The 27,302-nt window shown below is 35.5% G+C and overlaps 1 protein-coding gene across 1 annotated transcript; it reads left to right on the forward strand.

Moving 5' to 3' along the window:
• On the forward strand, window positions 1-26,957 carry LOC145694499 (thioredoxin domain-containing protein 17-like). Its single transcript, XM_081770802.1, has 3 exons — window positions 1-288; window positions 10,904-10,985; window positions 25,879-26,957. Exons 1-3 carry the CDS (start codon window positions 147-149, stop codon window positions 26,030-26,032), a joined length of 378 nt encoding a protein of 125 aa, XP_081626928.1. The 5' UTR covers window positions 1-146; the 3' UTR covers window positions 26,033-26,957.
• Window positions 26,958-27,302: the final 345 nt, after the last annotated feature.

The following is a 27,302-nucleotide window of genomic DNA, read 5'->3' on the forward strand; positions in this document are numbered from 1 at the left end:
GAATGGATATACGTCAACGCATGTGATAAAATTCCACGCATATGTAGTGTACTGAGTTGTAACACGTTATGCGTAGTTTAGAAAATTTTGGCATAATATAATAGAAACAAAACGTTCCAGTAGGTGTGGTTGAAAAGAAGATCGAAATGGTTGTAAGACATGAAGTTGAAGGACACGAAGCATTTAATGATTTAATAAAGAAGTTACAAAACAACAAAATGGTGTTCCTGTTATTTACAGGATCCAAAGATTCTGAAGGAAATAGTTGGTGTCCAGATTGTTTGAAAGGTAATCGCATGGATTCTAAATAAATATTGTGCTAATATAACGATTCTCTAAGCTAATATTTGGTTGGGCGGATATAGTATACATAAAGCTGCATCAGTTGCCGAAAGAGCAGGACGCTCATACTTTTAGGGATTATTCATTGAGTACGTACAAACTTACAAAGGTGGTAACAAAGCGACTTTCATTTACTTATCGACTGATACGAAAATAAAAAAGAACGTACCTGTACTTCATATCTGCATGTGTAGTGCCCTTGTACTTTATCTATGACTATGTGTGTGTGGGGGGGGGAGTATTTAACGCATATCGCATGTCTTGTGCACATGGATACTTTGGGTTTAGAGTTACCTATCCGCTTTTTATAAAAATCAGGAAAATTTACAGGAGAAATGAGGTAAGAAATGATAATTGAAGTTTTTATTTGATGTTTAGGAATATAAGTTCGGCAGGAGAGTTATGTTTAATACGAGAAAAGATATGTGGAAGTTAGTACTATTTGCCGGATGCGGAAGGTTTCAGCAGCATGGTAGTTGTAAAATATGGCGAATAGGTGGAACGGATGCGCAAAAATAATGAAGAAAACATTTTAAATATTTGTGAAGCACACGGAATACTGAAGTTAAGTGAAATGTAACAATTTTTGGTTATAGTTAAGGAGCCGTACTTCCCATTTAGGGAAGGATGAGAAACGCCATACTTTCAGGAATTATTCATTGACTATCTAGGATGTTGAAAAGTAGGTAACAGACTTAGTTCTTGCCCTTGTACTAGGGAAGTTTTTCTAGGAATATCTGTCGTTTTATATCGTATGGGAAGAATAATAATGTGCCCTTGTACTTAGTGTATGACTATGTGTGTGTGGGGGGGGGGGATTTGAAAACACATATCGCATGTCCCGTGCACGTGGATACTACTTACTGGTGTACTACCTACAAAAATGATTCTATTTTATGTAGAAGTGGTAATACAACACACAAACGCAAATCACGGTGTATTCTCACTCCATGTTGGAGTGCAAATACAACATGATATGGGTTTATTTGTGTTCTATTACTACTTGTACATGATATAGAATCATTTCTGTAGGTAGTGCAACAGTAAGAAGTATCCTCGTGCACGGGAGATGAGAAGTAGCTGTTCTTAACTATTACCCTAAACTTAAGCCGATACTTTTTACTATTGCACTACGTAGAAAATTTATGGTATTTCATGTAGAAGTGGCGTTGTGGACGTTACTCCGAAGTTGTACGTCCGCCAGGTCTTCGACCAAAATTCTTTTTTTCTTTCCCTTCTATGTAATGTTATGATTTCACTAACTTCTTTAATATTATGTTAGGTTGTGTACAGATTCACTTTAGGGGGCTTCAGTACATATACGATAGGAGGTATGGATGTTACTTAGTTCCTCCCCCAAATCACTTGGTAGTGATTACGGTTCGTTATTTCTGACTGATAGTCATGAGTATAAATACAATGTAAACGTAAGGCATAAAAGCTACAGTGCATGAATTACAAACTAAATTGTCCCAGGGCGCCACTAAAAGGCACAAATGTTATCTAACCGAATGGAAGTAGGAGCGCAGAATTGTGTGTGTGGAGGGGGTGGAGCGTTATGGACAGGGTGCCTCTGTAGGGAGTAGACGTGTCAACGATGGTGGTATATGCATAAACGGGGTGCTTTACAGCCGCTCCCTATAAGTCTCAGTACCGGCTCCGAAGCCGTCGATGGATACTAAATGCCATCCAGAAGTATTGTACAAAAAAACTAACCAACTTGTGCTGAGTGAGCACTAAAAAGTACGAATGCCATCTAACCGAATCAGGGCAGGAGCGGTTGCGAGGGGGTGCGTCCGTATGGAACAGGCTTGTCAGCGAAGGTGGTATCATAAACGAGGATAGGGCAGAACACTGTATATGGTATAAAATTACATTACGTGTTGAATTCTACATTTGTACTTTATTAAAGACTTTATAGGTATTATCCTGATAAGTTTTGATTCCTGCATTTTCTGTTCCAAAGTAACATAACACATTACTGATGTAAATTTCGCAATTATGTGGATTCTTGAACTCTTAGAACATTTCTATAGTTGAGCGTCATGGGTTTGCACATTAACTTGAGATACTTCATTTCGCTTCACTTTGCATATTGTGATCACTAGCTACGTTTTGGGCGAATTAGTTTATAAGAGGTTTGACTTACCCAAGGTTTGACTTAACCTTGTGCAAAGTAGTTCCCTCCGTTTGCCTAATAGTTCCATTTTTATAACCGCTTATAAAAAACAAATGAACACACGTTACATATTATCAACGACACAAACGAGTAAATTATCCATTTCTTCCCTGTAAATTTCCAAAATTTTGCTAGAAACGGACGACGAAGTTTGGACTTTAACCCCTTTTATGTAACATCAAGGTTGTATAATACTGGTTGTATAACATCAAGGTTGTATAATATGATACTTTTTTCCTTTTTGTTTCTTCTTTCTTTTTTTTCTTTCTTTCTTTTGACCCCTCACATCCAGATGTAATCCTTTCGTTTTGTATTTGGAAGTAGGAGAAAAAAGGTAAGAGGAGATAACCTGAGCATTTTACGAGTCAAACATCTTACGTGACAGTGAAAGAGAAAGACGAATGTATAAGGAAATTACACGAGCGGAATATTTGTATCTAAAGTAATTAGGTGGAAATGACAGTCCAGTTTATGGAACTCTAAGTTTATAGAATGTACAGGAAAAATATCGAATATTATTTAAAACTACCAATGCCTTTAGCAGGGCGCAAATTTCAAAATCAGACGCACTCGTCAATCCAAAAATGATGGTCGCCAGTATCTCTCACGTACAAATTATGAGATGTCGTCCCCCCTCCAAACGGACTTTGGTTGATAAAGAAAGACTTCACATTCCGTGCTTTCTCTCACTCACTGATAATTATTTTCGTGCAAAACAGAAACTGCGCAGCCCTACGCGTTTAGGCAGAAACCATTCCTATTGAACACAAGTCGCCAGATCTAAATTTCTAGTCGCCATTGGCGACCGGAAATTTTGCGCCCTGCCTTTAGTGTGGGAGATCCGGGTTCGGTTAGCGGCGTGAGCTGGGTGGGTTAATTACCAGGTTGATTATTTTCTTTATTACGATCAGTGGGGATGCGGGCCAGTGTTCTAGAACCCTCCCTGAGAAGGGTAATATATATAAGTAATCAAAATATATGGGGATTTTACTTGTGACACCCCTAATAATGTTACGATGGATGTCACAGGTGAAATCCGTCAGATAATGTAAAATACGTAATCTAAATTACGCTTTTAACAACACAATATACTATAAGGAAGTCGTGATGAACTGTCTTAAGCCATAATTTATAACAAGAAAGATGTAGGAAAGTAAACCATCTAGTAACATGAGGAACACTGTTTCCACTATCCTAGCGTACGCAGACACCTCAGCTTTGCACTTTCTGATTCAGTTATATGGCATTCGTGCTTTTTAGTGGATACCTAGCACAAGTAGGTTTGTATGGTGTAAGTCCGGACGATGTATTTATATGCATAAATTCGTCCCTCTTGAGACAAAAGGGCGTATCTCATTTTCTTAAACTTTTCCAGGAGAGAAGTTTAAATCTTTTCTCATTAATTATTCTATCGTCTTCTTTTAAAATTTAGTTTGATTTCTTTCGTTTCAGGTGTGGAACTTACGAGATCAAACTAAACTTTAACAGAACACGATGGAATAAATTATGATAAAATCTTTAAACTTGTATCCTGGAATGAGATGCGCTCCTTTGTCTCGAGAGGGGGGATTTGAATCTGTACCCAAGGTACCGGGGAATGGGACTCCTGCTATAATAAATAATTTATAACGTAGTAGGAGGGCATTTCCTGGTTAAGTACGTGAATTTGTTATGTTTCTGCACACTGGGATACCGTGGCAGAAAATGTAAGCGTCAATATCATAAGTAGCTAATATAATTCTTCATAAGTACAGCACATGTTACCTCAGCAATCAGCATCCCCTCCCCCCTTCACTTTATATGCAGTTTTCTAATATATTTAATGCGGAACTTTTTAAATTGAAATGGCTCGTCCCAGCTTTCAAACAGTGTAGTATCGGGAACACAATGACTCAATAATAAAGAGCTAATTTTTGGTGATAGAATTCCATGATTCGATCCTCATCCACGCAAGGTTCTGGTGAGCAACATGTACGTATGTTTTGTCGAGGTTTTCTCGTTTCCTTCGAAATTTCCGCCAGTTATTTCATAATTAATTTTCATTAATTATCCGTCTCCTTTAACCTGAAGGGCATATTCGTGGGACGTAAAATTAGAAAATTCAATTCTCTTGTACTATTGATCTGCGTTCGCTCTTTAATGCTTCCTGTAGCCCTTGCTTTCCAATGGAGTCGGCGGACCCTTAACCTTGTAATCCAGCTGTCTGCGAAGCGAGATAGTGTGGTGGGAAACGGCTTTTAATGTAAGGGTTGATCTTAGATGATGATTTATGCACCTGTCAACTCTGCTGGATTCAAGCCCCGGTGGTTGTTGAGAGCCCATGTTAATAGTATTTCTCATCCTTTATAACTCTGGTGTTGTATAAGGACGCAAGAAATAGACATTCCATTTTCCAGTGGATTACGGAACATACCCCACGTGCTGCTACTCCTAATATGTGTGCTAGGGTATTTTCAATCTGAACACTGTAACTTCTTAAAATATAAAGCTGGATTTATGATTATTACAACAAATACTTAAAAAAGTTTCTGTGAATGTTATCTTCGTGCCTTCTGTAGTATACATTGTCATTACCTGACACAACACACAATCCATGCCACTACGCGGTTTCTAGCTTGAGCTCCTAGCAAATTTTCTATGCGTATTAAGACTTTCGAAGCCACCACAATGCTAAGTTTGCATCAGTATCCTTACGAAGATACGAAAACTGGCAGTACTTTTAATTATCGCCACATTAACAAACAAAAATTTTCCTTCACGCGCATACAAATGTCGCTAGCGCCTGTTCCGGCGAACACACCTCAGCGTGGGGCCTCCACCGCTCTGATATGAACCAAACTAAATGCAAACCTAGCTAGTAGTGACTATCTGACATAGATCGGTGCGTGTTCGCACATATAGCTAGACAGACACTCATGTTTTATCACGAACACTACAACGCAAACTTCGGAAAACTTGTTTGGTCGGAAGCCGGTTCGGAAAACCTTTGTGCACCAGGTCTTTGCAGTGGAGCAATACTAATTGACAATGCTAATCCAAAGTAAGAACCCCCATCTGTAATGACTAGAAGTAATATTGGTCGAATGTAGACTTGGTTTCAAGTGGAACAAGGGACATTCCCTGTCAAATCAACAAGTCCTCAGACTTGACCACCTCTGATTTGTGTAAAAATTGGTGTACAGCTTTATTACAGTGGGAGATGAAAAAATTCCAAATATTACCTCTCCCCCCGTGAAAGTGTCTCCATACAAAGTGTTCAAAAATGTCAAAAAATTGCATTTTTTCAGTTACAGTGATTATTAAACATTGTTATAATATGGTTAATATGTGCACTAAGGTCGCGAAACAAACACCATTGGAAAGCTTAAAAATTGCTCTACAAGTTGTACTATATTGAAAAATCTGTAAAATAAAAAATAACACTTCAAAAATTCAAATTAAGATTTGAATTTTGAATTTGGCATAGAAATGTCCCTGTGAATTTGTTTAAAATTGTTCAGATTGTAGTCTCATATGTGTACTAAAACACGACAGAGTTGCATTTTGGGCACTCAATGGGATCCGATTCAAAATTCGACATAAATAAAGCATTGTACGATATTGACCATGTGAATGTCTGGGGAGTTATTTACCTGCAGCATCAAAGGAATTTATATTCAGTTTCATTTGTTTCTTGATGTATTCATTTGAATTTACACAATTATCCATCTTTCGAGTTATTTAGAAAAGTATTTCGTTTCCGAACAGTGCTCAATACAAGTCATTATTCTTGTTGGTCAGTATGGATGTTTCTAAATAGTTCGTGAAGATTATATATTAGATTACTATTGCTCGACAAGCTACATCACATTGATACCTTTTCTTGTATTTATATTTTATGCACTTAAATGAAAAATAAATAAAAGGGTGCATTTGGGTAAGAGCAATTGAAAAAAAAAATATTTAATATATATCTTATTGAAGCAACCAACAATTCCACGGTACTTTTTTTTTTTTTTTCTGAGCTGTAATTAAGCATAAATAGCTTTCCAAATTTCTGCTGTGTAATACTAAAATCCCGCTTCTCTTTGTTGGCGCTCTCTTCCTTAGTCCTTAGTCTATTGTTACATCATCTCCTAGACGTATTTGTCCATCTTCTATGATGTCCGACTCTTGTCTTGTATGTTCTAATCAACTTTTTTACCTCCATGTAGGCCTTTACTGTACTGAGAGATTTTTTTTAATGCACACATATAAGCAGTAAGAATCTTACAGTACTGTAAATAGCGACATCCGTTTCCAGCTCCCACGAAGTGCACTTTGCGATGGACAAACACAGTTTGCATGAGTTTCTTTTGGATTTTCCCATTTCTTCCCTCTTTCTTCATTCTGCTATTTCATTCATTAATATCGCCACCGTTTTCCTTAGCCACGGTGCATAATCGCGGGACGTTAAACTGTAAAGAAAAGGAAGAGAGACTAACTGTTCCAACGAATCACCACTAAGGAAAGTGACATGACAAAAACCAAGCTTGACTTTGTGCTAAAAGGTCGTTTGAAACAAATCAGTCGTTTTTTCTAATCCGAAAAATGGATTCGACACTAATCTTGGTCATTTTGGATGTTTTATTTTTCACCCCCTTCTCATGCCGATGGTGGCTGAACTTGGACTTAAACGATAGGAGTGTTAGTATTAATCTTAGCAACCGCAAAAATGAAGAGTTTGACACTAATATCTGTCATTTTCGATTATTTTGACCCGTTACCCTTTCCTTTATCTCCACAGTATACTTTTTTATAATTGTAAGTCGTGTGTAACAAGTTTGGTTAAAATTGCTCCAAGTGTTCCAGAGTTACGCTAGAACATACATATATATACCCTTTTATACGAATCTACATAGATGTGTATATCTATATAGGTTTCAGAACGAACTTGATGGCAACAACACATCTCTTTGTTTCAGATCATTCTCGACTTGAGAGCTTGTGGACAGGTATGTCCCTACTCGGACTTTACTTTGGGTTTCATTTAAACGCACCTTTATTAATCTAGCCAGCTTTTCGGATACACCAAATTCGATGAAAAAAAAAAAAAAAAAAAAAAAAACTTTCCTAGCTGAGTATATGCCCTTTTTGAAATCAGTAAATTACTGATGTACCAAGGAGTTACATTTCCATTTTCTTTTGGCGTATTTGAAAAAATGGTAAATATTTGATCGATTTCACCCAAATTTGGACTAATGATCTCCAGTAATTTCATCTACGTACTAGATCAGTCTTGCTAGTAAAATATGTGAATGCTTTTTATAAAGTGCTGACCAAAGACAGATGCCTCGATAATTGCTACAATTAGTTTTGCCGTCTTTGTTCTGGATTAGAATAATGATGGATGCTTTCCATTGTTGTCGCAATTCCTTGTTCTAGATGAAGAGAACGAGTTCGTATATCTTGTTCCACATTTTCTCCTTTTTAGCTAAAGTTAACTCAGCAGGAATTTCGTCTACATCCGGAGATTTGTTTCTTTAATTTTTCTATACCAATTTCTGTTTCTGCTTGGTTAGACTCTCATGCATTCGATACTTTCTCCAAAACTTTTTTCCCGTATGTGTTCAGCAAATTATCAAAAGAAAATCTCCACCTGTTGAAAGTGCTGTCCGTATCCGTGAGATTATTGCATCCGCTTTCTTTAATATTTAAGCACAAGTGATAGCGTTTCGTAAATTCGTCGATTCCTTTATACATGTCCCGAATATTTTGTTTTTACTGTTATCTTGAAGTTCAATAACTTTAGCTTTCATAAAATGGCGTTTCTTTGTTCGAACAGTGTTGGAAGTTTCTTATCCGATGTCAACGAAATTTTGTGCAGTTCTGTCGTTCGGATTTCGAAGCCAACGCAGTTTCGCGTATTTTCTCTTCTCTGTTAGTTTAATGGATTTCTGATCATGGTTTGTTTCTATGTAATTCCTGTGCCCCAGTTTTTCTTTTGTAAAATTTTAATGGTATCTTCAACACTAGTGCATTCCTAACTTTCTTAAATAGAAATTCTATTCAAGATTTAAGTCTGGTATTCCCGTCCCGCCTCGTCCCGTCCCTTCTCTCTCTTTCTTTTTTTTTCTTTTTTTAATTAACCTTTAAACCTGTCCATTATTAGATGCTGATTATTTTCTTTTCTCAACGGCAATCTTCTTACAATCACCAGTACCATGCAGTGGTCAGTATCACAATCAGTTCCTCTATACAACCAAATATCAATTATGATAAGCTGTCCTCTTGTATCCACTAAAACATGATCAAGTTGATTAGCGTTCCATCTGGTGAGGTCCAAGTATATTTATGAATGTCGCAGTATGGGAATGTACTTTCTTTATAAGATTTTGGATGTTGCGAATTTCGAGAGTCAAGTTCAGCGCCATTGTCATTACATGCCTTGTTCAGACTTCCGTTTCTGAAATTGGTTGCAACATATCTTATCCCACCTGAGTATTGAAATCCTCTAATAGAATTTTCGTGTGGGATCGCGTGAGTTTGTCAAATACAGGGCGGCTGCTTCGTAAACTGTCTTTTATATCGTCATCCGTATGTTCAGTGGGGCATGTATATTTTGAACAATAATATCGCACTTCTTAACCTTACATGCTATGTTCGAAATGTCATGTCCGTTTTACACTGTTGAGGTTGTGTTAATTTATCAGTCCTGATCCTAGACTTTCGTGAACATTTCTGAATTTTGTTTCGGGTGAGGTTGTTAGCCTCTCGTCAAACTCCCAAGCCAGAGGACCACTCCTTGTCTATCCACGACTGCTTACTTCAATATATTCACACTAACCTCCAACCTTCTAGTCGATACTCAGCACGAGGACGCGTCAAACCGTGGTGACAGGAACCCACGTTACAAGGCATATTAGAAACTTAAATATATTACTTTTTTCAACCATATCTTGATATATTGGAACATTATGATATGATATGTTGGAAGCCTTTAATGGTTTACATAAGCGTTGTTGCCTTCTTAAGTGATTAGTTTTTGTACGAGCGCAAATTTGGTCACAGTGATTTTTCCTCTGTTCAATGAATGCAGAATCTAACTATATCACCAGTAAATAATTCTCAAGGACTCATCTGTATACAGTTTTCCATGATCTTTGAGTTTTCCATCAACTTTTTAATGTGAATTGTTCAGCAGCTTAAGTTTTCCTTTTTCTTTTTAATCTACACTGATGAAAACGACCGTAGTTCGTTAAAATAGTTTGTATGGGCACGATGGCTCAATGGTAGAGCAGTTACGTCTGAAGCGTGAGGACCCTGGTTCGATCCCCGATCAAGTAAGATTTCATTTTGGAACAGTTGACCTCTCATGTACAATACAGGGTGTCCCAAGAATTCTTTCCCTGACGCTGCCTGTTTACTTAAACTTTGCATACCACATCTTGATGCTTTTAACCTCTGGTGGCTGTCTATGCTATACCGTCTGGAATTATCTCTGGACTGTTATTCACATAAAATGAAAGACTGTGATTTTGCCTGACTTCGGTGGGGGTTGTACCATTATCCAGAAGATGAAAGACTGTATACATGTCATTTATTGTGACCAGATTTAGAGAGAGAGAAGAAAAACGGAACACTCGACAGACTAGCATAATTGGACAATCACCTGTTAGTCACTGTTCTTTCGTTATTCATGCCAGTGCGGAGCAGGTATCTAGCTTTTTAAACTACAGAATTAAGGGCATCGATTTTCTACTGAAAATCATATTATTTAATAATTGAATTTCTTGGTCTAAAAGAGAGACCCTTTAAAAATAAAGAAAAAGAAAAAAACTACACAATGCAACTACGAATCAAAAATGTTATTTTACTTTCAAGAAAAAAAAAAGTTAGTTTACTTTCAGTTTGCGTTTTTCTCAGGACATCGGATAACTTCTGAAAAACGGGATATTTGGTCACCCTATATATTTTTTTTTTTTTTTTTTTTTTTTTTTTTAATTAAATGTCCGCGCATGAAAGGCATGCCGTAGTTTCTTAAGACTGGTTATGTATACACTGATCTTTCATTGTAGACTATCAAATTTTACTTGTAAATTTTCCAGATTATAATGGTTATAATCCTCACCTGCATCATAGTTCGTGATTTGTAATCCAGAGATTCCTGTATTTACCCCTTGTGATTTCGTTTTGACAATTCTTTGCAAATGAGCTGTACTAAAGTTTGTTTTACACCATACCATAAAGTACAATAAAGTTTGTAGTTTTATGATCAGTATAGCTTCCCACATTATATGTATCATTACCGTATGCATTTCACTCCTACGGAGTATCGTTTATTTCTGAAACAGAAGCATTATGTATTGTCTTCCTATCTATTGTACTGTTATATTTGTATAGTAATTATTGTCTTTTTTGCAGCTGAACCTGTAATTGAAGAAGCATTAAAAGACGCTCCAGAAGATGCTCATTTTATAACTGTGTATGTTGGGGACAGAGCAACGTAAGTTTCCATGCTTCTTCTTATTATTATTAAATTTTTCTTCTAATGACATTGATGTAACTTACTTTGTATCGAATTCTTTGTTATATGAATAATTCGTGTTTTTCAAATTTATTTTTCATGCTTTTGATATTGTTAATTGTTTGTAGAAGTTACGCGTCTATTTTCAGCAAATGAAGCTATATGACATTTGGACCTAAAGTGGAATGCAAACCACCATAATTCATTCAAATGTTAATGCTCTCTTACCGGGGATCGAATCCGGGACCACGTACGCCAAAGGCACACGCGCTAGCCACTAGATCAGTGGGGAAGGCTTTAGAAATGTTTGATACTTAGGAAAACGTGATTTCCTTTTACGTAATGTATGCAATCACTTCAAGTACAGGTACAATTACAATAAAAGAAGCAGAAACATAGTATTACCAAGCGAACTTGTTTGGATGTTGTTCCCAATTTTTCTGTATGAGATGAACTAGTTTCACGTTCATAAGGGATCCATCGTCTTACACTTAAACCGTTACATTAAAAACGATAAACACAATGAAACAGAAAACTATAGACCGATTTCTTTGCTACCCATAATAGGTAACATTCCGGAGAAAATTTTGGTCAATCGTGTAATGGATTTCATTTATAAATACCGTAAGACCGGATTACTTTGCACATTATTTAAGCCAGTTGAACGAAAATCGCATGTAACTTACAAACGTAATGATTTAGAACACTGTTTATGAAACATGTAATAGTTAGATATATAAGGAAAATATTAGTGCAAGTTCATTAGTAAACATTAAGTATAACCATAGTTATTGAAATATAAACTTTGGTGCAAAGTAACCCCATAGCTAAAACAACATACAAAAAAGTATGTTCAACATACGAACATAACGTTTCTGTGCAATGTTTTTCCTTCAGAATTTATACATTTTACTTTCTACACAAAACTGCATGCAGTCTACAAATATTGATATTAGAATGATGGTACCGGTATCAGTACTTAGTTTGAATTATCGATATTTGTAAAGAAAATTATGTATTTTCTGGTACCGGCAAAGGAACCGCATTCTTATAGTTTAGCATATGTTCCATAAAAATGCCAACTCAGGAACAGAAAAAGATCCCCGTGAACTGGTTTGCCTTTGTTATTCCTTATGCCCAAGAATATCATCCCAACCGTAATTAGTGGGAGATTTACGGGACTTGGGACTTTTAGGCTGAAACCCACCCAAATTGCATGATTTCTCTTTTTAAAAATCTTAAGTCATGGACGTCTCTGGCATGCTAAAATTGGGGGGGACGGGGGGGACTAGGATGCTAGTAGACCCCAACTAAAGGTACGCCAAAATTACGTTTAAACTGGAATCTACTTTATTAATGGGGTCCGCTTTTTCTACCTTTAGCAACACGATTATAATTTTCTTCCGTCACTGGTAGACTACATGCCGGAAAAAAAAGTTTATATATAATATGGTTCTTAGGTAATTTCTTCACATTGACTTTCTTACCGATGAATTCTTCCTCAGTGTTCTTAAACGCATTTGCAGCAGTGTGTCTTTATAGTAATCATACATTTTGATTTTTTAGCTAACAAAATCTTAACTCTGTGAAAGAAGTCTTACGATGACACTTGATTTGACTGCGAATTTCGACTTTATGATTTTCTTTCTTCTTCTATATTCTTAATAAACTTTAAAGGTATATTATCTACCTTTTTGTTCTTCGTTTCGTTATATGTTTTTGAACTTGTCCAATGAACAATCCTCGTTTACTTCGTTTTCCGTTTTAATGGCTGCTGTCATCTGACTCCTAAATGTATTATCTTTCCATTTTTCTCAAACTCAATTCGCTCATTAAACACCCATGTCTATCTTTAGTTTCTACATTGTCATAATAGTTGTCCCTCGCTAGACTTCTACAGTATTCGCATGAAATATACTCTTGTGCAGTCGCTCCTTGTCAGTGCAATAGCTCAGATAACGTGTTAACAAACCGTACATTGGGGATATTAGAACTGACAAGTTGCACCCAGGATTTCGTAAATACTAAATTCGGTAGAGCACAAAGTATGGGATCTGACCTGAGTTGCATTTAAATAAAATCGAACATATACAAAAGAGACAGATTGAGATGTTGAAAGGGGTTGAAATGGGTGAGAAGGGAACAACGATTGGGATCGGTTAATCTACAAGTACTCACTTGTGCATTTCGGTATTCCTTCCTCGATGGATCCTTGCGATGAGTTGACATTCGCCCAATTCTCTCCTTGAGCTCCTGGACGTTAAAGTAGTTGGGAATTAAGAGGCAATGAAGTTCAAAGAGGAAAACCAATGTTTTAACAATGGTTGACTTATTCAAAAACAAAATTACTTTGTCGTAAACGACACATAGCTGTCAACAACTATACAACGTCGGCTATGATGAATGCTCCCTAAGCTAGAGCAAGATTTTTTTTTTTTTTTTATTTATTTCCTCCAACAGAGAGATCTCTCCAATTATAGGAGGTGTACACAATTGATTACATTATTATATAATAATAATAATAATAAGTAAAACAGAAATTTATAAATGAAAATATTAAAAATGAAAATATTAAGAATATTAAGCTAGCAATAAGCAAATACAATATATAACTTTGTATACGGACATTCCACAGATCAATGCATACATTTTATGAAGCACGAACTCATGCTCTCATTCTAGAAATAGGCATACATACATAATACATATATACACTTACATATACATATACATACACCAATATTTATACATGCAAATATATATGGACGAACACACATATATATCTCACACATTTCACATGCACACATTCATGTGCTCACCATTGATATTGTACATTACAATAACATGAAAATAGAAAATAATCAAATTTCATTACCGTAGTTAATATAGTAATATCCAATATTAATTACGTTTTCCATTTAACTTAATTTCACACAAATATCTGTTCAATAATTTTTTTTAAATATTTTTTCTTTCAAACTTAAGTCAATGTCATCGATACTCTTAGCTATATTATTATATAATGAACATAATCTTATTAAAGGTGAGTTGTTGTATGTGTTGGTTTTTGCAGTTGCATACCATAATAATTTCCTCGTTCTTAAAGTTCTTGATTTTATATTGAATTTGATATACTGCAAAAACTCACTGTTATCGAATTTACCATTTACTATTTTAAATAAACACATTTCTTTTAGAATAACACATCTATCCGAAAAAGTTGAGTAATTAAATTCACCTAGTAGTCTGGAATACGAAATTTTATTAGTAATTGCAGATTGTCGAGTTTTCTTGTAGTATAGATACCTTAAAAACCTTTTCTGAATTGCTTCTAATTGATTGTTTTGAGTTACGTATTTCGTAGTCCAGATCACAAAGGCGTACTCCATCTTTGATCTTACAATACTTTTAAAAATAGTTCCTATAACATCAATGTTTGTAAACATTTTCGTGTTTCTTATTATAAATCCTAATTGCTTAAAAGCGTTATGTGTTAGCAACAATGTATGTTTATTAAAAGACATATCACAACTAAAAGTAACACCCATATCTTTATATGTATATACACGTTCTAATACTTTGTTATCTATCTTATAGGGATTAATTTTAGTTAACCTTCTTTGCTTTGAAAATATCATGAATTTACACTTGTTAGTATTAAAATATAATTTATTTTCTATACTCCACTGATATATGTTATTTAGATCCTCATTCAGTTTTAATACATCCTGATTTTCCTGTATATCTTTGTATAATTTTAAATCGTCAGCATATAATAAACATTTGGAATATTTAACGTATTTTGGGAGGTCATTTATAAAAAGTAGAAACAATAAGGGTCCTAAGTTGGAGCCCTGCGGGACACCGGAATTAATATTATAACTGAATGATCTTGTGTGATTGAAGTATACATACTGTTTTCTCTGATACAGGTAACATTTAAACAATTTTAGTAAATTTGATGAGAATCCAAACCTTGAGAGTTTTCTAAGTAGTATGTCATGATTAATTGTGTCGAATGCTTTTGCAAAATCAATATATATTGTCTACTCGTTTACGATCATGAATAGCTTCATGAACGAATTGAGTGAAATTAAGCAAATTTGTTACCGTCGATCGTCCAGGGTAAAATCCATGCTGGTTTTCACAAATATAGTTCTTTACATGGTTAAAAACACGATCATATAATATTTGTTCGAAAACTTTTACTGGTGCACAAATTATGGCTATCGGTCTTTAATGTTCTATTTTAATCTTATCCCCATTTTTAAAGATTGGTGATACTTTAGTAATTTTCCAGATTTCAGGAAACGTTTGGGTTTTAAGTATTAAATTGAAAAGTATAGACAGGGGTTCTAATAGTATTTCCGAGCATGCTTTTATCACATATGGAGGAATACCATCTGGTCCACATGCTGTTTTAAGTTTTAACTTCTTAAATAGCTTTCCTATACTCTTCATTCGACACTCTATCAATTTCTAAACAGTTGCTTACCTCCATATGTTCTTCCTCAGGAGGGTTGTATGATGACATATTTTTATCATATAGGGCTAATCCATATGAAGTGGTCCAGAGCAGGTTGCTCGACCATCTCCGAAAATTATAAAAAGAGGAGTGTGATGAACCTTGTGTATGAGAAGATCAATACCACGAGTCACGTTTTCGGATGTACAATTGTTCCTGAATGGCGGCCATCTTTGTTGTCGGCGGAGTGCCATTTTCTGCAGTTGCAAGAGTTTACGAAAACCACATTTGCTCAGGACTTACTAATCAGAGGAACATGAAACAAAAACGCATGTGTACAGGAGAGACCAAGGTATACGGAGAATATATAATCGTGCGCCCAAATGGAGATTCAGGGTTGCAAACCAATACATGAAATTACCAGAATAAGTACAGAAAAGTGCACGTTTCAAGGGGCTGTATTTTGGAATGACATAAAGGTAGTGGTTCAGAATTTATGGTGTGAATACTAAGGCATGTACAGATTCTTCAGAAACATTCACAGCTATGATACGACTGTTGCCACAGAGTTATGGGGGTTCGAAAGTTGGAGTTTGTCATTTTTATGGCATTTTTGGGGCTTAATATCTCAGGATGGCAAACTGCTAAAAATTGCTGCTGCAGTAACAAAACAGTTCTGTATGTTAATAAACTATTACAAAAGAATCATGACTGATATTACATGGAGAACAAAGTTAGGACAATGTTAAGAAAGCACGTGCGTGAGGATGGTATTCCGTGTATTAGTTCTCACCGAGCAATAAAGCAGTATAAAAAACAGAATTAGTTCTTAGTGTGTTACGGACACACATTTTGCAACAGGAAACTCCTGAAATTCGTCACTTGTTGATGTAACATAACATCGTCAGATATGTTCAGAAATGGGGGTAAAACGATGGAAGCTTCTTGTGCCTGGAATGGACTGATAACTCGCAAATCGCTCTTTCAGTTCATCTTCATGTTGAGACACGACTTCAGTGGAAACAAAGACATACGTGATACCCTTGATGTGTTCTGAACAAAACTGAAATATATCGTAAGGTGTAAGGATCTGATCAGTAACTGGCCTCTGCAAACTAGCCCTTGCAACTTCTCTCTTCGTCACACCACAAACACCATCACATGCAGTTTTCCGTGTGACGTAGCAAAGAAATGCCATTCGGCTTCGAGCCCAAAGTCTGCTTCATGGTGACACTGATTGACTTCTTCTCGTTTTTGTACTGGCTGGACGCACCATCAGAAAAGTATGTAATCTTTGCTACGTGTGGTAAATGTTCTCGAATGTGACTGATAAGATGTTGCTGAAACACGTGAACTGCCACAGTATTATGCGCTAAATGATCACTTAGTACACAAAGACAAGAGCGCTTCTGTTCTCCACCTTGTTGGTAGTAGTAGACAAAAGGATGCAAAGTGGCTTGCTGATTTACCCAATGATAGGACTGTATTGCATCTTGGATGATGAATGTATAGTTTTCAGCAAAATCAGCCAAAACTATACACTCATACACTCAGAATCACTGAGATTGTCTTTCTTGTATTTTAGGTATTGTGCTTGAACCTTGAAAATGTGGTGATGTGTTTTGAGATCCTCGAGTTTCTCGCATAATGTTTCAAAAAATTCGTCCGCATGTTTGACTATCGTAATCAGTTCAGTCCTATCAACTGTAACCCATTGCTTATATTAAATAATGTCAGGGAAAACTTCACTTTCCATGGCCTCATCAAACATCGACAGAAGAGCAGCTTTTCCTGGACAGTGCTCGCATGTTTGCATCATGCAGGCATTGCTGTTAATATCACATACGAGTAACTCAAGGAGATCCTTGTATTCAACGTTTAGCTTTGCCCCGTCAATTATTAACTTTATATTTTGATGGTACATACATACACAGATACTTATGAGTACCCGCAAGACGGGCAAGAATGCACCACTTAGGTCTCATGGCACAAAACTTAATTAGCCCTATAAATATCTGTGCATTCTGGATGGTTCTGTTTAAATGCCAGGCAAAGCTCGTTCAGGTTACATAACAACAGTCGTTTCTGTTTCTGAACCCTCACACGTCTTGCAGGGGTCTACAATCTTTCTTGCCTGCACACAAACGGTTTTATTCAACGTCTTCATAAAAATGAAGAACCTTTTCTGTTGTCTCTGGTGACACTGATACTCCCTGCTTGTGCCCCAGATCTGGTAAAATTCCCTGCTCACTCACTAGTTTCCTGGTGATCTTGACAAGACGTTATGACACATTAAATTGAGTTGCAATCTTCTTATGAGGCCATGTTTATGGGAGCAAACTTAAGATTTTTTACTTTTTCTTCATTGGTAGCAATGGTACATTTCTCTTTTAATTGACGTATCAGGATTTCATAGTTCGAGGATACTTGTACGCTGTCGTCTTCATCTTCTATAGTTTCCTCGAAGGCAAGTTATAATTGTCTTCTTAGCGCTTGTGACACTTGGTCCATTTTGCGTTGAAGCTTACGTTTCCTTTTCTCGGCACTGACTTTTCGTATTTTTGACGGTGGCGATAATCCTAACGTACATCATGTTGTATCTAAAGTTTCTAAGACGGCTGTTGACGGAACAAATTCAACATCGCTATTTATGTTTTGATCTTCCAGGTTACTTGTACTGGGTACAAACACTGCGGAGTAACAATTGGGACAAAGTGCTTTTCCTGGTATTAACTGAACACCAGTCTTCTTCTCTTGTAACATGTGTTCAACGAGAATTTTTCGAACTCACTTTTTAATAGATTTCTTATGAATATTCATTGGGTCACAACACACACGACCGAACAGATGGTTATATTGCTCTAAATATCTTACTTCATAGTACTTGCACACTGTCACAGGTTCACAACCAATTCGCAGACGAAGCAGCTCCTGACTTTCTGTTTGCAAGTCCGAAATATACTTTAGTTCCTTTGCACAAACACCATACGTAGATTTATGGCATTCCTCATTAGTTGCATTTCCCACTGAGAGGTCATTTTCAGCGCACAACACAACAACCTTCCACTGTGGTTGTAGCAAAACGACTGACGGATACTCCAAGTGGCTGACTGACATTTAGAGGGTAAATGCATACATAACAAAAAACAATACAGATGGGTAGATCCAACGTGAACGATTTAGGCCGCGATTTCACTCCCACCTGTTGCCTGATAAAGTAGAATGAATATTCATCCGATCATAACATAAAAGGTGATTCATGCACCGACTTGGCATCGTTACGCACGTGCTTTCTTAACATTGTCCTAACTTTGTTCTCCATGTAATATCAGTCATGATTCTTTTGTAATAGTTTATTAACATACAGAACTGTTTTGTTACTGCAGCAGCAATTTTTAGCAGTTTGCCATCCTGAGATATTAAGCCCCAAAAATGCCATAAAAATGACAAACTCCAACTTTCGAACCCCCATAACTCTGTGGCAACAGTCGTATCATAGCTGTGAATGTTTCTGAAGAATCTGTACATGCCCTAGTATTTACACCATAAATTCTGAACCACTACCTTTATGCTATTCCAAAATACAGCCCCTTGAAACGTGCACTTTTCTGTACTTATTCTGGTAATTTCATGTATTGGTTTGCAACCCTGAATCTCCATTTGGGCACACGATTATATATTCTCCGTATACCTTGGTCTCTCCTGTACACATGCGTTTTTGTTTCATGTTCCTCTGATTAGTAAGTCCTGAGCAAATGTGGTTTTCGTAAACTCTTGCAACTGCAGAAAATGGCACTCCGCCGACAACAAAGATGGCCGCCATTCAGGAACAATTGTACATCCGAAAACGTGACTCGTGGTATTGATCTTCTCATACACAAGGTTCATCACACTCCTCTTTTTATAATTTTCGGAGATGGTCGAGCAACCACTTTCACCATTTTTGGACCACTTCATATGGATTAGCCCTATACTGATTTAAAATAATTTGCAAAACCATCAACAATTAGTTTGTTTGTGTTCAATGTATTACCGTTTATCGTCATGCTACCACTTTCACTATTATTATTCTTCTGTATAATGTAAATTTTATATATGACCAGAAAGATTTTACATCGTTTTTAACCTCAATTTCGCTTTCCCTAATATAATGTTGATACGCCTTACGAATGATTTTCTTTGAATCCTTCCTTATCTCCTTATACATATATTTATTTTATTCTGAGTCTTTCATGTGCTTCTTATAATGTTCTTTTAATTTTAACTTGTTTATTATATCTTTTGTAAACCAGCACGGATATTTTCTCATGCTACATTTTCGCGTTATAGGTACTGTATCAATGATTATTTTATTTATTATATCATAAAATGCGTTAGTTGCATCATCAACATTACTAAATTGTTTTAAAACCGACCAGTCAACTTCTCGAATTAATTGATATAGTTTTAAAAAATTAGCTTTCTGGAAGTTGAATACAATTTTTGTTTCATTTTTTAGTGGATAATTTTGCCCTTTAAACGGAATAGTGATTTCTAGTGCAGGATGATGGTTATCTTCATTTATAATCGGCAATTCACTTCTTTGTACAACAATACCATTCGAAATATTACTAAACACTAAATCTAAAGTTCTACAAAAATAGTTTTTTATATTATTTAAAGAATGAAGGTTTTGTAGGCTCAAAAAATTAGCTAATGAGCGATAGCATTCACCACCGTTCAAGAAATTATAGTCTGTACCTGTAACTAGTGGTAGATTAAAGTCTCCAGCCACTAATACGTTATTTTCCTGAAACAAGTCATTTTCTTCAAATATTTGAAAGAAATTTAAATAATGATTTAAACATGAAACAGGGGGGAAGTATATAGTTACAAAATAAAATGTTTTACAATATGCAACTACCGTAACACACAAATTCTCAAGCTCATTACGTATCTCAATATTAGTGGCTGCAAACTTGTTTTTAATTGCTATGAGTACTCCACCACCTTTTTAATATAGTCTATCCTTCCTATACACTTTATAATCAAACATTTCTGAGTCGACAATATCAGGTTTAAGCCAAGTTTCTGTTAATATAATTATATCATAATCACATTGTGCAGTATTTAGATATAACTTTTGGTAAGTTGGAAATTATTCCTCGCGCTGCTATATCTTGACTTGTCTGAAATCCAATACCAACTCCCTCTTCCAAAACTCTCCCAACGGTTTTATTCAACGATCCTTCCGGGTTAATATCCTTGATCATTGACTGTTTCTTTTGTCTCGTTGAAAAATGTCTACTACGTAGATAAACCATGGTGAGGCGATGATAGGAATGCGGACAGGGAAACAATCTGTTGTTTTATTAATTAAGAAATTACATGTGTAAGAAAGAAATGACAGACAGCGAGGAAACTTCCTTGTAGGAAAAGTAAATGGACTTAGAAAAAAAATCGAAATGTGACTCAACATTAAACAGATGATGATGCTTTCCACTGAGTTGAATTTTAGAAAGAAATGTCCCAAAGTTCAAAATCAAATATATCATAATGTGTCCAAATACATATATCTTCACACTCTCATATATAATTCAAATTTCTCCATCTTTTTAAATTCCTGTTACACCTTCCCTTCCATTGTACATTTCTCTGTCTTTGTAGATTTCCCTTCTTATAGTAAGACTATTCATGGCTTTGGATTGATTGTTTTAACAAAAGAGACACTGACCAAAGCTTAAAACCCACTTTATTTTAAATTATAATTTGTAACTGTTTCGGATATATAGCATATCGATAGTCTTACTATCGAAGTGACTCCAAGACTGAAAAGGAGTATATACATATGGAAAGATAAGAGAAGAAGGGAGATAGTGAAGATACATCAAATATCTGTTTCCTGAAAACGTGTTTGGAAGAAGTAACACCAAGAGGTCTCAGGATTATGAAGAAAGGAGTGGAGCACACATCACTGAGATTTAAGAAACTACTAAAAAAAGCCGAAAAAGAACTAGTGTGGAGTGTAATTAGAAGAAATAAAGAAGAACGAAGGAGTAGAGAGACTACAGAGAGAATAAGAAGTAAAATAGCAGACGGACTGACAGTGTTTGTAAGAGAAGTGGTTATGAAGAATTTGGAGAAGTGGGAGAGAAGTTTTAAAGAAAAAGTGAGACTGATGAAGAAAGGGAAAACCTTAGGATGGCGTAGAGAAAAAAGCAAAGAAAGAGAAAAAATAAGAGTAGTGGTCTTGGGAGACGTGAGAATAACGGAAGAGGAGAAAGAACTTCTTAGTTTAGGTCACAGATTCAAGGTGAAAGAAGGGGAAATATACTTTAGAGAGCTGATTTACTCAGTGGAAGAGGCCTTAACGGACGTTAAAGAAGAAGAACAGAGGGAGAAGATAAGGAGAAGAGCAGTAGCGGTAGTGAAGAACAGCATGAAGAAAAGGAGTAAAGAGAATTTGAAGAAGGAAGAAAAAAGGGGTCTTATGATGTTGAGAAGTAGGAAGGATATAGTAATAGAACAGGCGGACAAAGGTGGAGCAGTGGTAGTTATGGAGAAAGAATGGTACAAGAAGAAACTGGAAGATTTATGTGACAATACCTATGAGGTTAGGGGATAAGGACATGAAGGAAGAGGATCTATTGAAGAAAGTAATGAAAGAAGGAAGAGGTTTCAAGAAATGGATAAATATACAAGGGAGGATACCAAGAATGAAAGGTTTCCCAAAATTACACAAGAAAGAGGTGAAGCTTAGACCAGTACTAGACTGTAGAGGCAACTACTGGAAGCCACTAGAGAAGGAGTTGAAGGAGATTTATGAAAGCATAAGAGAAGGACAAGAATCGTGCAGAGTGAAGAACACAGAAGAAGCCAAGGAATTGTTAAGAAGAGTGGATCTTATTGGAGGCAGAAAACTTATGTTTAGTCTTGATGTTAAGGCTATGTTCCCGAGCCTTAGTAGAGAAGCAATAATAAGTGTCATAGAGGAAGAAATGGGTAGTAAAAGTATAAAAGGATGGACAGAAGAGAAAGTGATAAGGCTTTGAAGTTAATATGGGAAAACAGTTATTGTATAATCGGTGAGAAAGTGGTAAAAATAAAAAAAGGAATCAGTATAGGTTCGAGGCTGAGCCCAGTACTGGCAGAAATAATTATGAACAAATGGGAGAAAAAGGTGAAAGAAGAAGGGTGTAAGAACTTGATCATATTTTGTAGGTATGTGGATGACTGTCTAGGCTTGTGGAAAGGGACTAGGAGACAATTAGAGAAAGATAGTGTGGAAGATAAAGAAAAAGGCATAAGCTTGGGAATGGAGTTGGAAGAAAATGGAAGAATAAACTTTTTAGACATGACCATAATAAAACAAGGAGAAGGGCTGGTTACGAGGTGGTACCAGAAAGAGTGCTCAGCGGGAGTGTACTGCCATGAGAGGAGCGACGTGGATAGGAGTACAAAGAGAAATTTCATAACAAATATAATAAGAAGAATAGAAATGATGGAGAACGAAGAGGAAGGAAGGAAGGAGAGCATACAGAAATTCTATAGTTAGAGAAGAACGGTTACAGCAAGAAAGAGTTAGAGAAGGAAGAAGAACGCAGGAAGAGGAAGAGAGGGAGAAAGAAGAATGAAGAGGATGAGAGTGGAAAATGGCATGGCATAGAAAGTATGGGAGAAGAAACTGAGAAACTAAAGAATATATTGAAGAAAGGAGGGGTCAGAACTTATAGAAAGAGTGGAGAAACTTTATTAAGATCAATAAAGAAGAATAATAGAAAAGGAACTAAAAAGATTAATGAAGAGGAAGAAGGGATCATCTACAGGGTATGGTGTGAGGACTGCGATATGTCATATATAGGAGAGACAGGAAAGAGAATGAAAGAAAGGATGAAACAACATGAAGATGATGATAGGAGGAAGAAAGATACCAATGCCATATACAAACATGTTAAGGAGACGAATCACGGAATTAATTGGGATAAGACGGAAGTATTGGAGATGGAGAAAAGAATGATAATAAGAAAGTGGAAAGAAGCGGATTGGATAAAGAAGGTAGGAAGAGATAAACTGATGAACTGGACAGGGGGCTTACCAATTAATGAATTACGGCAAAGAAGTTTGAATAGCATAGAGAAAAAGAAAATTTTAAAAAAAAGGCCCTTATAAGAACCAAAAATGAAGGAACGTGATTAATTGGAAAGTGAACACGAAGACTTAGAGGATTGGCTGACGGCCTCAGTAAATAAGAAAAAAAAAGAAAAAATTAAATAAAAATAAAAAAAAAGTACAACAATGACTATATATATATGTCTGTTAAAAGAATTTAAACTTTGTTATAAGAACATTTATATATATGTCTGTATTTTCATTAATTTCGATAGTGTCTGAAGAAGGATATGCTAGATATCCGAAACAGTTACAAATTATAATTTAAAATAAAGTAGGTTTTAAGCTTTGGTCAGTTTCCCTTCTTAATTCGAATATAAACTTTCTATACATTTTTCCTTCCCTTCTCCAGTCTCCCTTCGTCATGGAAACCAATTCTTGCTGGTTAAGCAATGAAAAAAATGTATGCCTGCAGCCAAGACTACTTTGACTATCCAAAAAGCGTAACCTTAAAAAAAAAAAAATCTTTGAAAGTGGCACACGTCAGCCGGACATTCTAATCACATTAACCTAATGTTTAAGAACAGACATAATTTTAATTTGTTCTGCTTATGTTTTTATTTCTTCCATATAGATCTAAATACTTTCAGCATTGATCCATTTATTTCGTAGTCAAAATATTGGGGAGGCCTGTCCTCCCGCCAGAGACGCCCGTGATGTTAGTCATTCCTATGCGTATGAGCTGCAAGCTCCCGCCCCCAAAGTCTAATGATTAAAAAAAAAAAAAAGTTTGTGAGTGAAGCCTTTCTCAAACTACTTTTCTGGATCCGCCACTGTTCATAATTTATTTTTTAACAAGAAATTTATTTCGGCATCTTCCTAAATAGGAAATTTACCTAAATTTAGAATGCAGGAGGTTCCAGTAGTAATCATTTCCTATCTAAGCGGTATTTTGGACCGGTGCAAAGTAACCTCGAGTTGAGGCTGAAACTGCCTTCTCCCAGTTTTACTTTTTTTATGACTTTAAAACGTTTCACATTTCAATTTCAACTATTGCATCGAAGTCCCATTATCCACAGTAGTATTCTACGAAACTGACTTAACTTTGACGGAAAATCTTGTACCACGTGATATCTTTCAAATTTTGGCGGCCTTTACAGTGACTGCTTTTCATACCTCTACAACAATGAATCCTTCCGGTAATTAGAACTGATGTTAACCGCCAACATTATAGCCAAAATACAGTTAGATGTTCTATCTTAGGGTGCCAGTTGAAACTTCCTCTTTTCTGTTCATGGTTTTGCCGACAGAGGACTGTGAAACTCTTTTCATATTTTGTGCAAAGTAACTCGGTCTTACGGTACTCTGTTTTATCCAGCGCACAATATGGTTTCTTGAAACGTAAATTCATTGAGACAAACATTTTTCATCTTCTTGAAACCTGTAGGAAGTTATTGGATGGGAAAGGATTATGTATAGGAATATTTTAAGATCTAACAAAAGCCTTTGATTTAGTAAATCATAATATATTACTAGAACAACTTCGTTGCTATGGTATTTGGAGGCCAGGCAATAAATGGTTTGTATCATACCTTACAAAGATCGAAATGTGTATCAAGTAAAGTTATTAATCGTGGAGTACTGCAAGGATCAGTTTTGGGGCTACTTCTCTTTCTTTATATAAATGACCTTTCTGAAAATATTAACAGTTCATGTGTGACTATATGTAGATGATGCACATATAATAGTCAGTGGAAAATACGGAAGCGAATTGGCTTCAGATTGTGAACTGGCAATGTACCAACTTTCAAGCTGGATGAATAAAAGTGAACTAAATATTATTACAAATGAAATATGTGCCTTAAATTTCCGTAATGTTAAAAAAATAATCAAAGCAATACAAATAAGAATAGATAATAAAACAATTAAATCTAGAAACTCCTATCTTTCTTAAGAGTTAAAATAGCTAATAAATTCAACTTGGAACCACATATACAACATGTAAGAAGTAGGTTAAGCAAACTGTGTTGTGCAGTTAGATGTGTAAAACATAAGATTAATGTAAAAATAGCTAGTATATGTATTACCTATATTTTTAGTCTGTAATAATGTAGTTCGCAAGCGGAGTGCGGCTTTCTTCTTCGTCGTGATTAACCCGCAGTCAAGTTCCGAGGAAAACCCAAACAATATTACAATATATGTATCATAGACTGCCAAATTCGTTACCATAAACGTAATACGCCCTTTTGTATTTTACCAAAATGTGCTAACTCTTCTTAAATCTTTTCCCTGAAAACAGTGTGTATTTGTTATTTTCAGGTGGAAACAACCTACATGTGCCTTCCGGAAAGACGAGAGATTGCGCCTAACATCAATTCCGACCCTTGTGCGATGGGGTACTCCACAGCGTTTGGAAGAGTCCAGATGCAGCAACTTAGAGCTAGTAAAAATGGTGTTTGAGGAAGAAGATTAACTCTCATTCCATTTACCAATCAAAAGAAATATTGTACTAATGACTTTTGTACACTTATTGATTACGGGATTTGTTTTTCTTTTGTGCCTGTTGTAGATACACATTATATCATGTGTTTGGAGTGTTGTTACTATTTTTGATAAAATTATGACTGGATTTTGGTCATTATTGTATGAAAATAATTTTATATGTTCTATTTGTACGTGTAAGTAAGTGTGAATGTCAAGTTTGACGGGACGAATTAGGACTTTCAAATGAGTATTCGAATTTATTATGTATATATTAAAGAAATCTTTTGGAACTTACTGTTTTGTCAAAATTAAATTACATACAGTCCTTGAGTTACGTAAATAGATGGTTTCAGGCTCTTTGCGTAAGTCGATTTTTTTATCATGATCTAAGACTTCATACAAAGACGTATGAAAAGTACGGAAAAATCTATTTAATAATACTGCAATTCAAAAACTCAATGACGTAATATGCTTTATAAATAGAGTAGAGATCCCACCGTGGTTTGTATGGATTATAAGAAGTGCATCGTTGCCAAATTAGGACGTAGTTCATGCCTCACTCACTAATACGGATGACTTTCAGAATATAATTTAAAAATCTAATACTATTCAGATGCAAATAACGTTCGTAAAATTTAACTCCCATGCGAAATTTCTTATGTAAGTATGAATTTACTTACGTTGAATTTGTGTAATTCGGGAACTGTTAGAAATTAATAATATTAGTAATAATAACCTACGTAAAGTAGATTACACAGATAGAACAGTTGCAAATAAAAAATAATTTGCTGTGATATGAACGCGGTCTGTACTTGCCACTATTTGTCCCACAGAAGACTGTATGTTTTTGCAGGGTAATAATTATGTTTGTATTACAAGGCTATTCTGCTATTTTTAAACAAATAAAAAAGTGAGGAAAAAGAACTGGAAATATATTTTTTTGAAAATTTCTGGTTTCGTAGATTTCGGCACGAAGTAATAATGGAGTGTTTCAAATATCTTGATGCTGAATACTCAAATCCCTATCCTCCATTTGCCGAGAATTAGCACTAAGGATTACATAGGTTTGTTATTAATCCGTTAAAAATTAATTAACGACTAAATTATTTTAAAAAATTATTTAAAATTATTTAAAAAAATATTTTTTTACTTTAATCAAATTACGTTTTGTAGGTGTTAATTGTTAATTGGTAATCGTTAAAAAAATCGTAACGATTAAAAAATTATTTTTTTCGGAAACTGTGAAGTGGATATTGTAA

Source organism: Thermobia domestica, chromosome 9, assembly GCF_964235325.1.
Source record: "Thermobia domestica chromosome 9, izTheDome1.hap1.1, whole genome shotgun sequence".
Lineage (NCBI taxonomy): Eukaryota > Metazoa > Arthropoda > Insecta > Zygentoma > Lepismatidae > Thermobia > Thermobia domestica.

Bases quoted from the DNA above. Each gene is read 5' to 3' on its own strand.
- LOC145694499 (XM_081770802.1), top strand. From the start codon at position 147: ATGGTTGTAAGACATGAAGTTGAAGGACACGAAGCATTTAATGATTTA. The intron at 289-10,903 runs GTAATCGCATGG...TCTTTTTTGCAG, and splicing joins GTGTCCAGATTGTTTGAAAG to CTGAACCTGTAATTGAAGAA. The intron at 10,986-25,878 runs GTAAGTTTCCAT...TGTTATTTTCAG, and splicing joins TATGTTGGGGACAGAGCAAC to GTGGAAACAACCTACATGTG.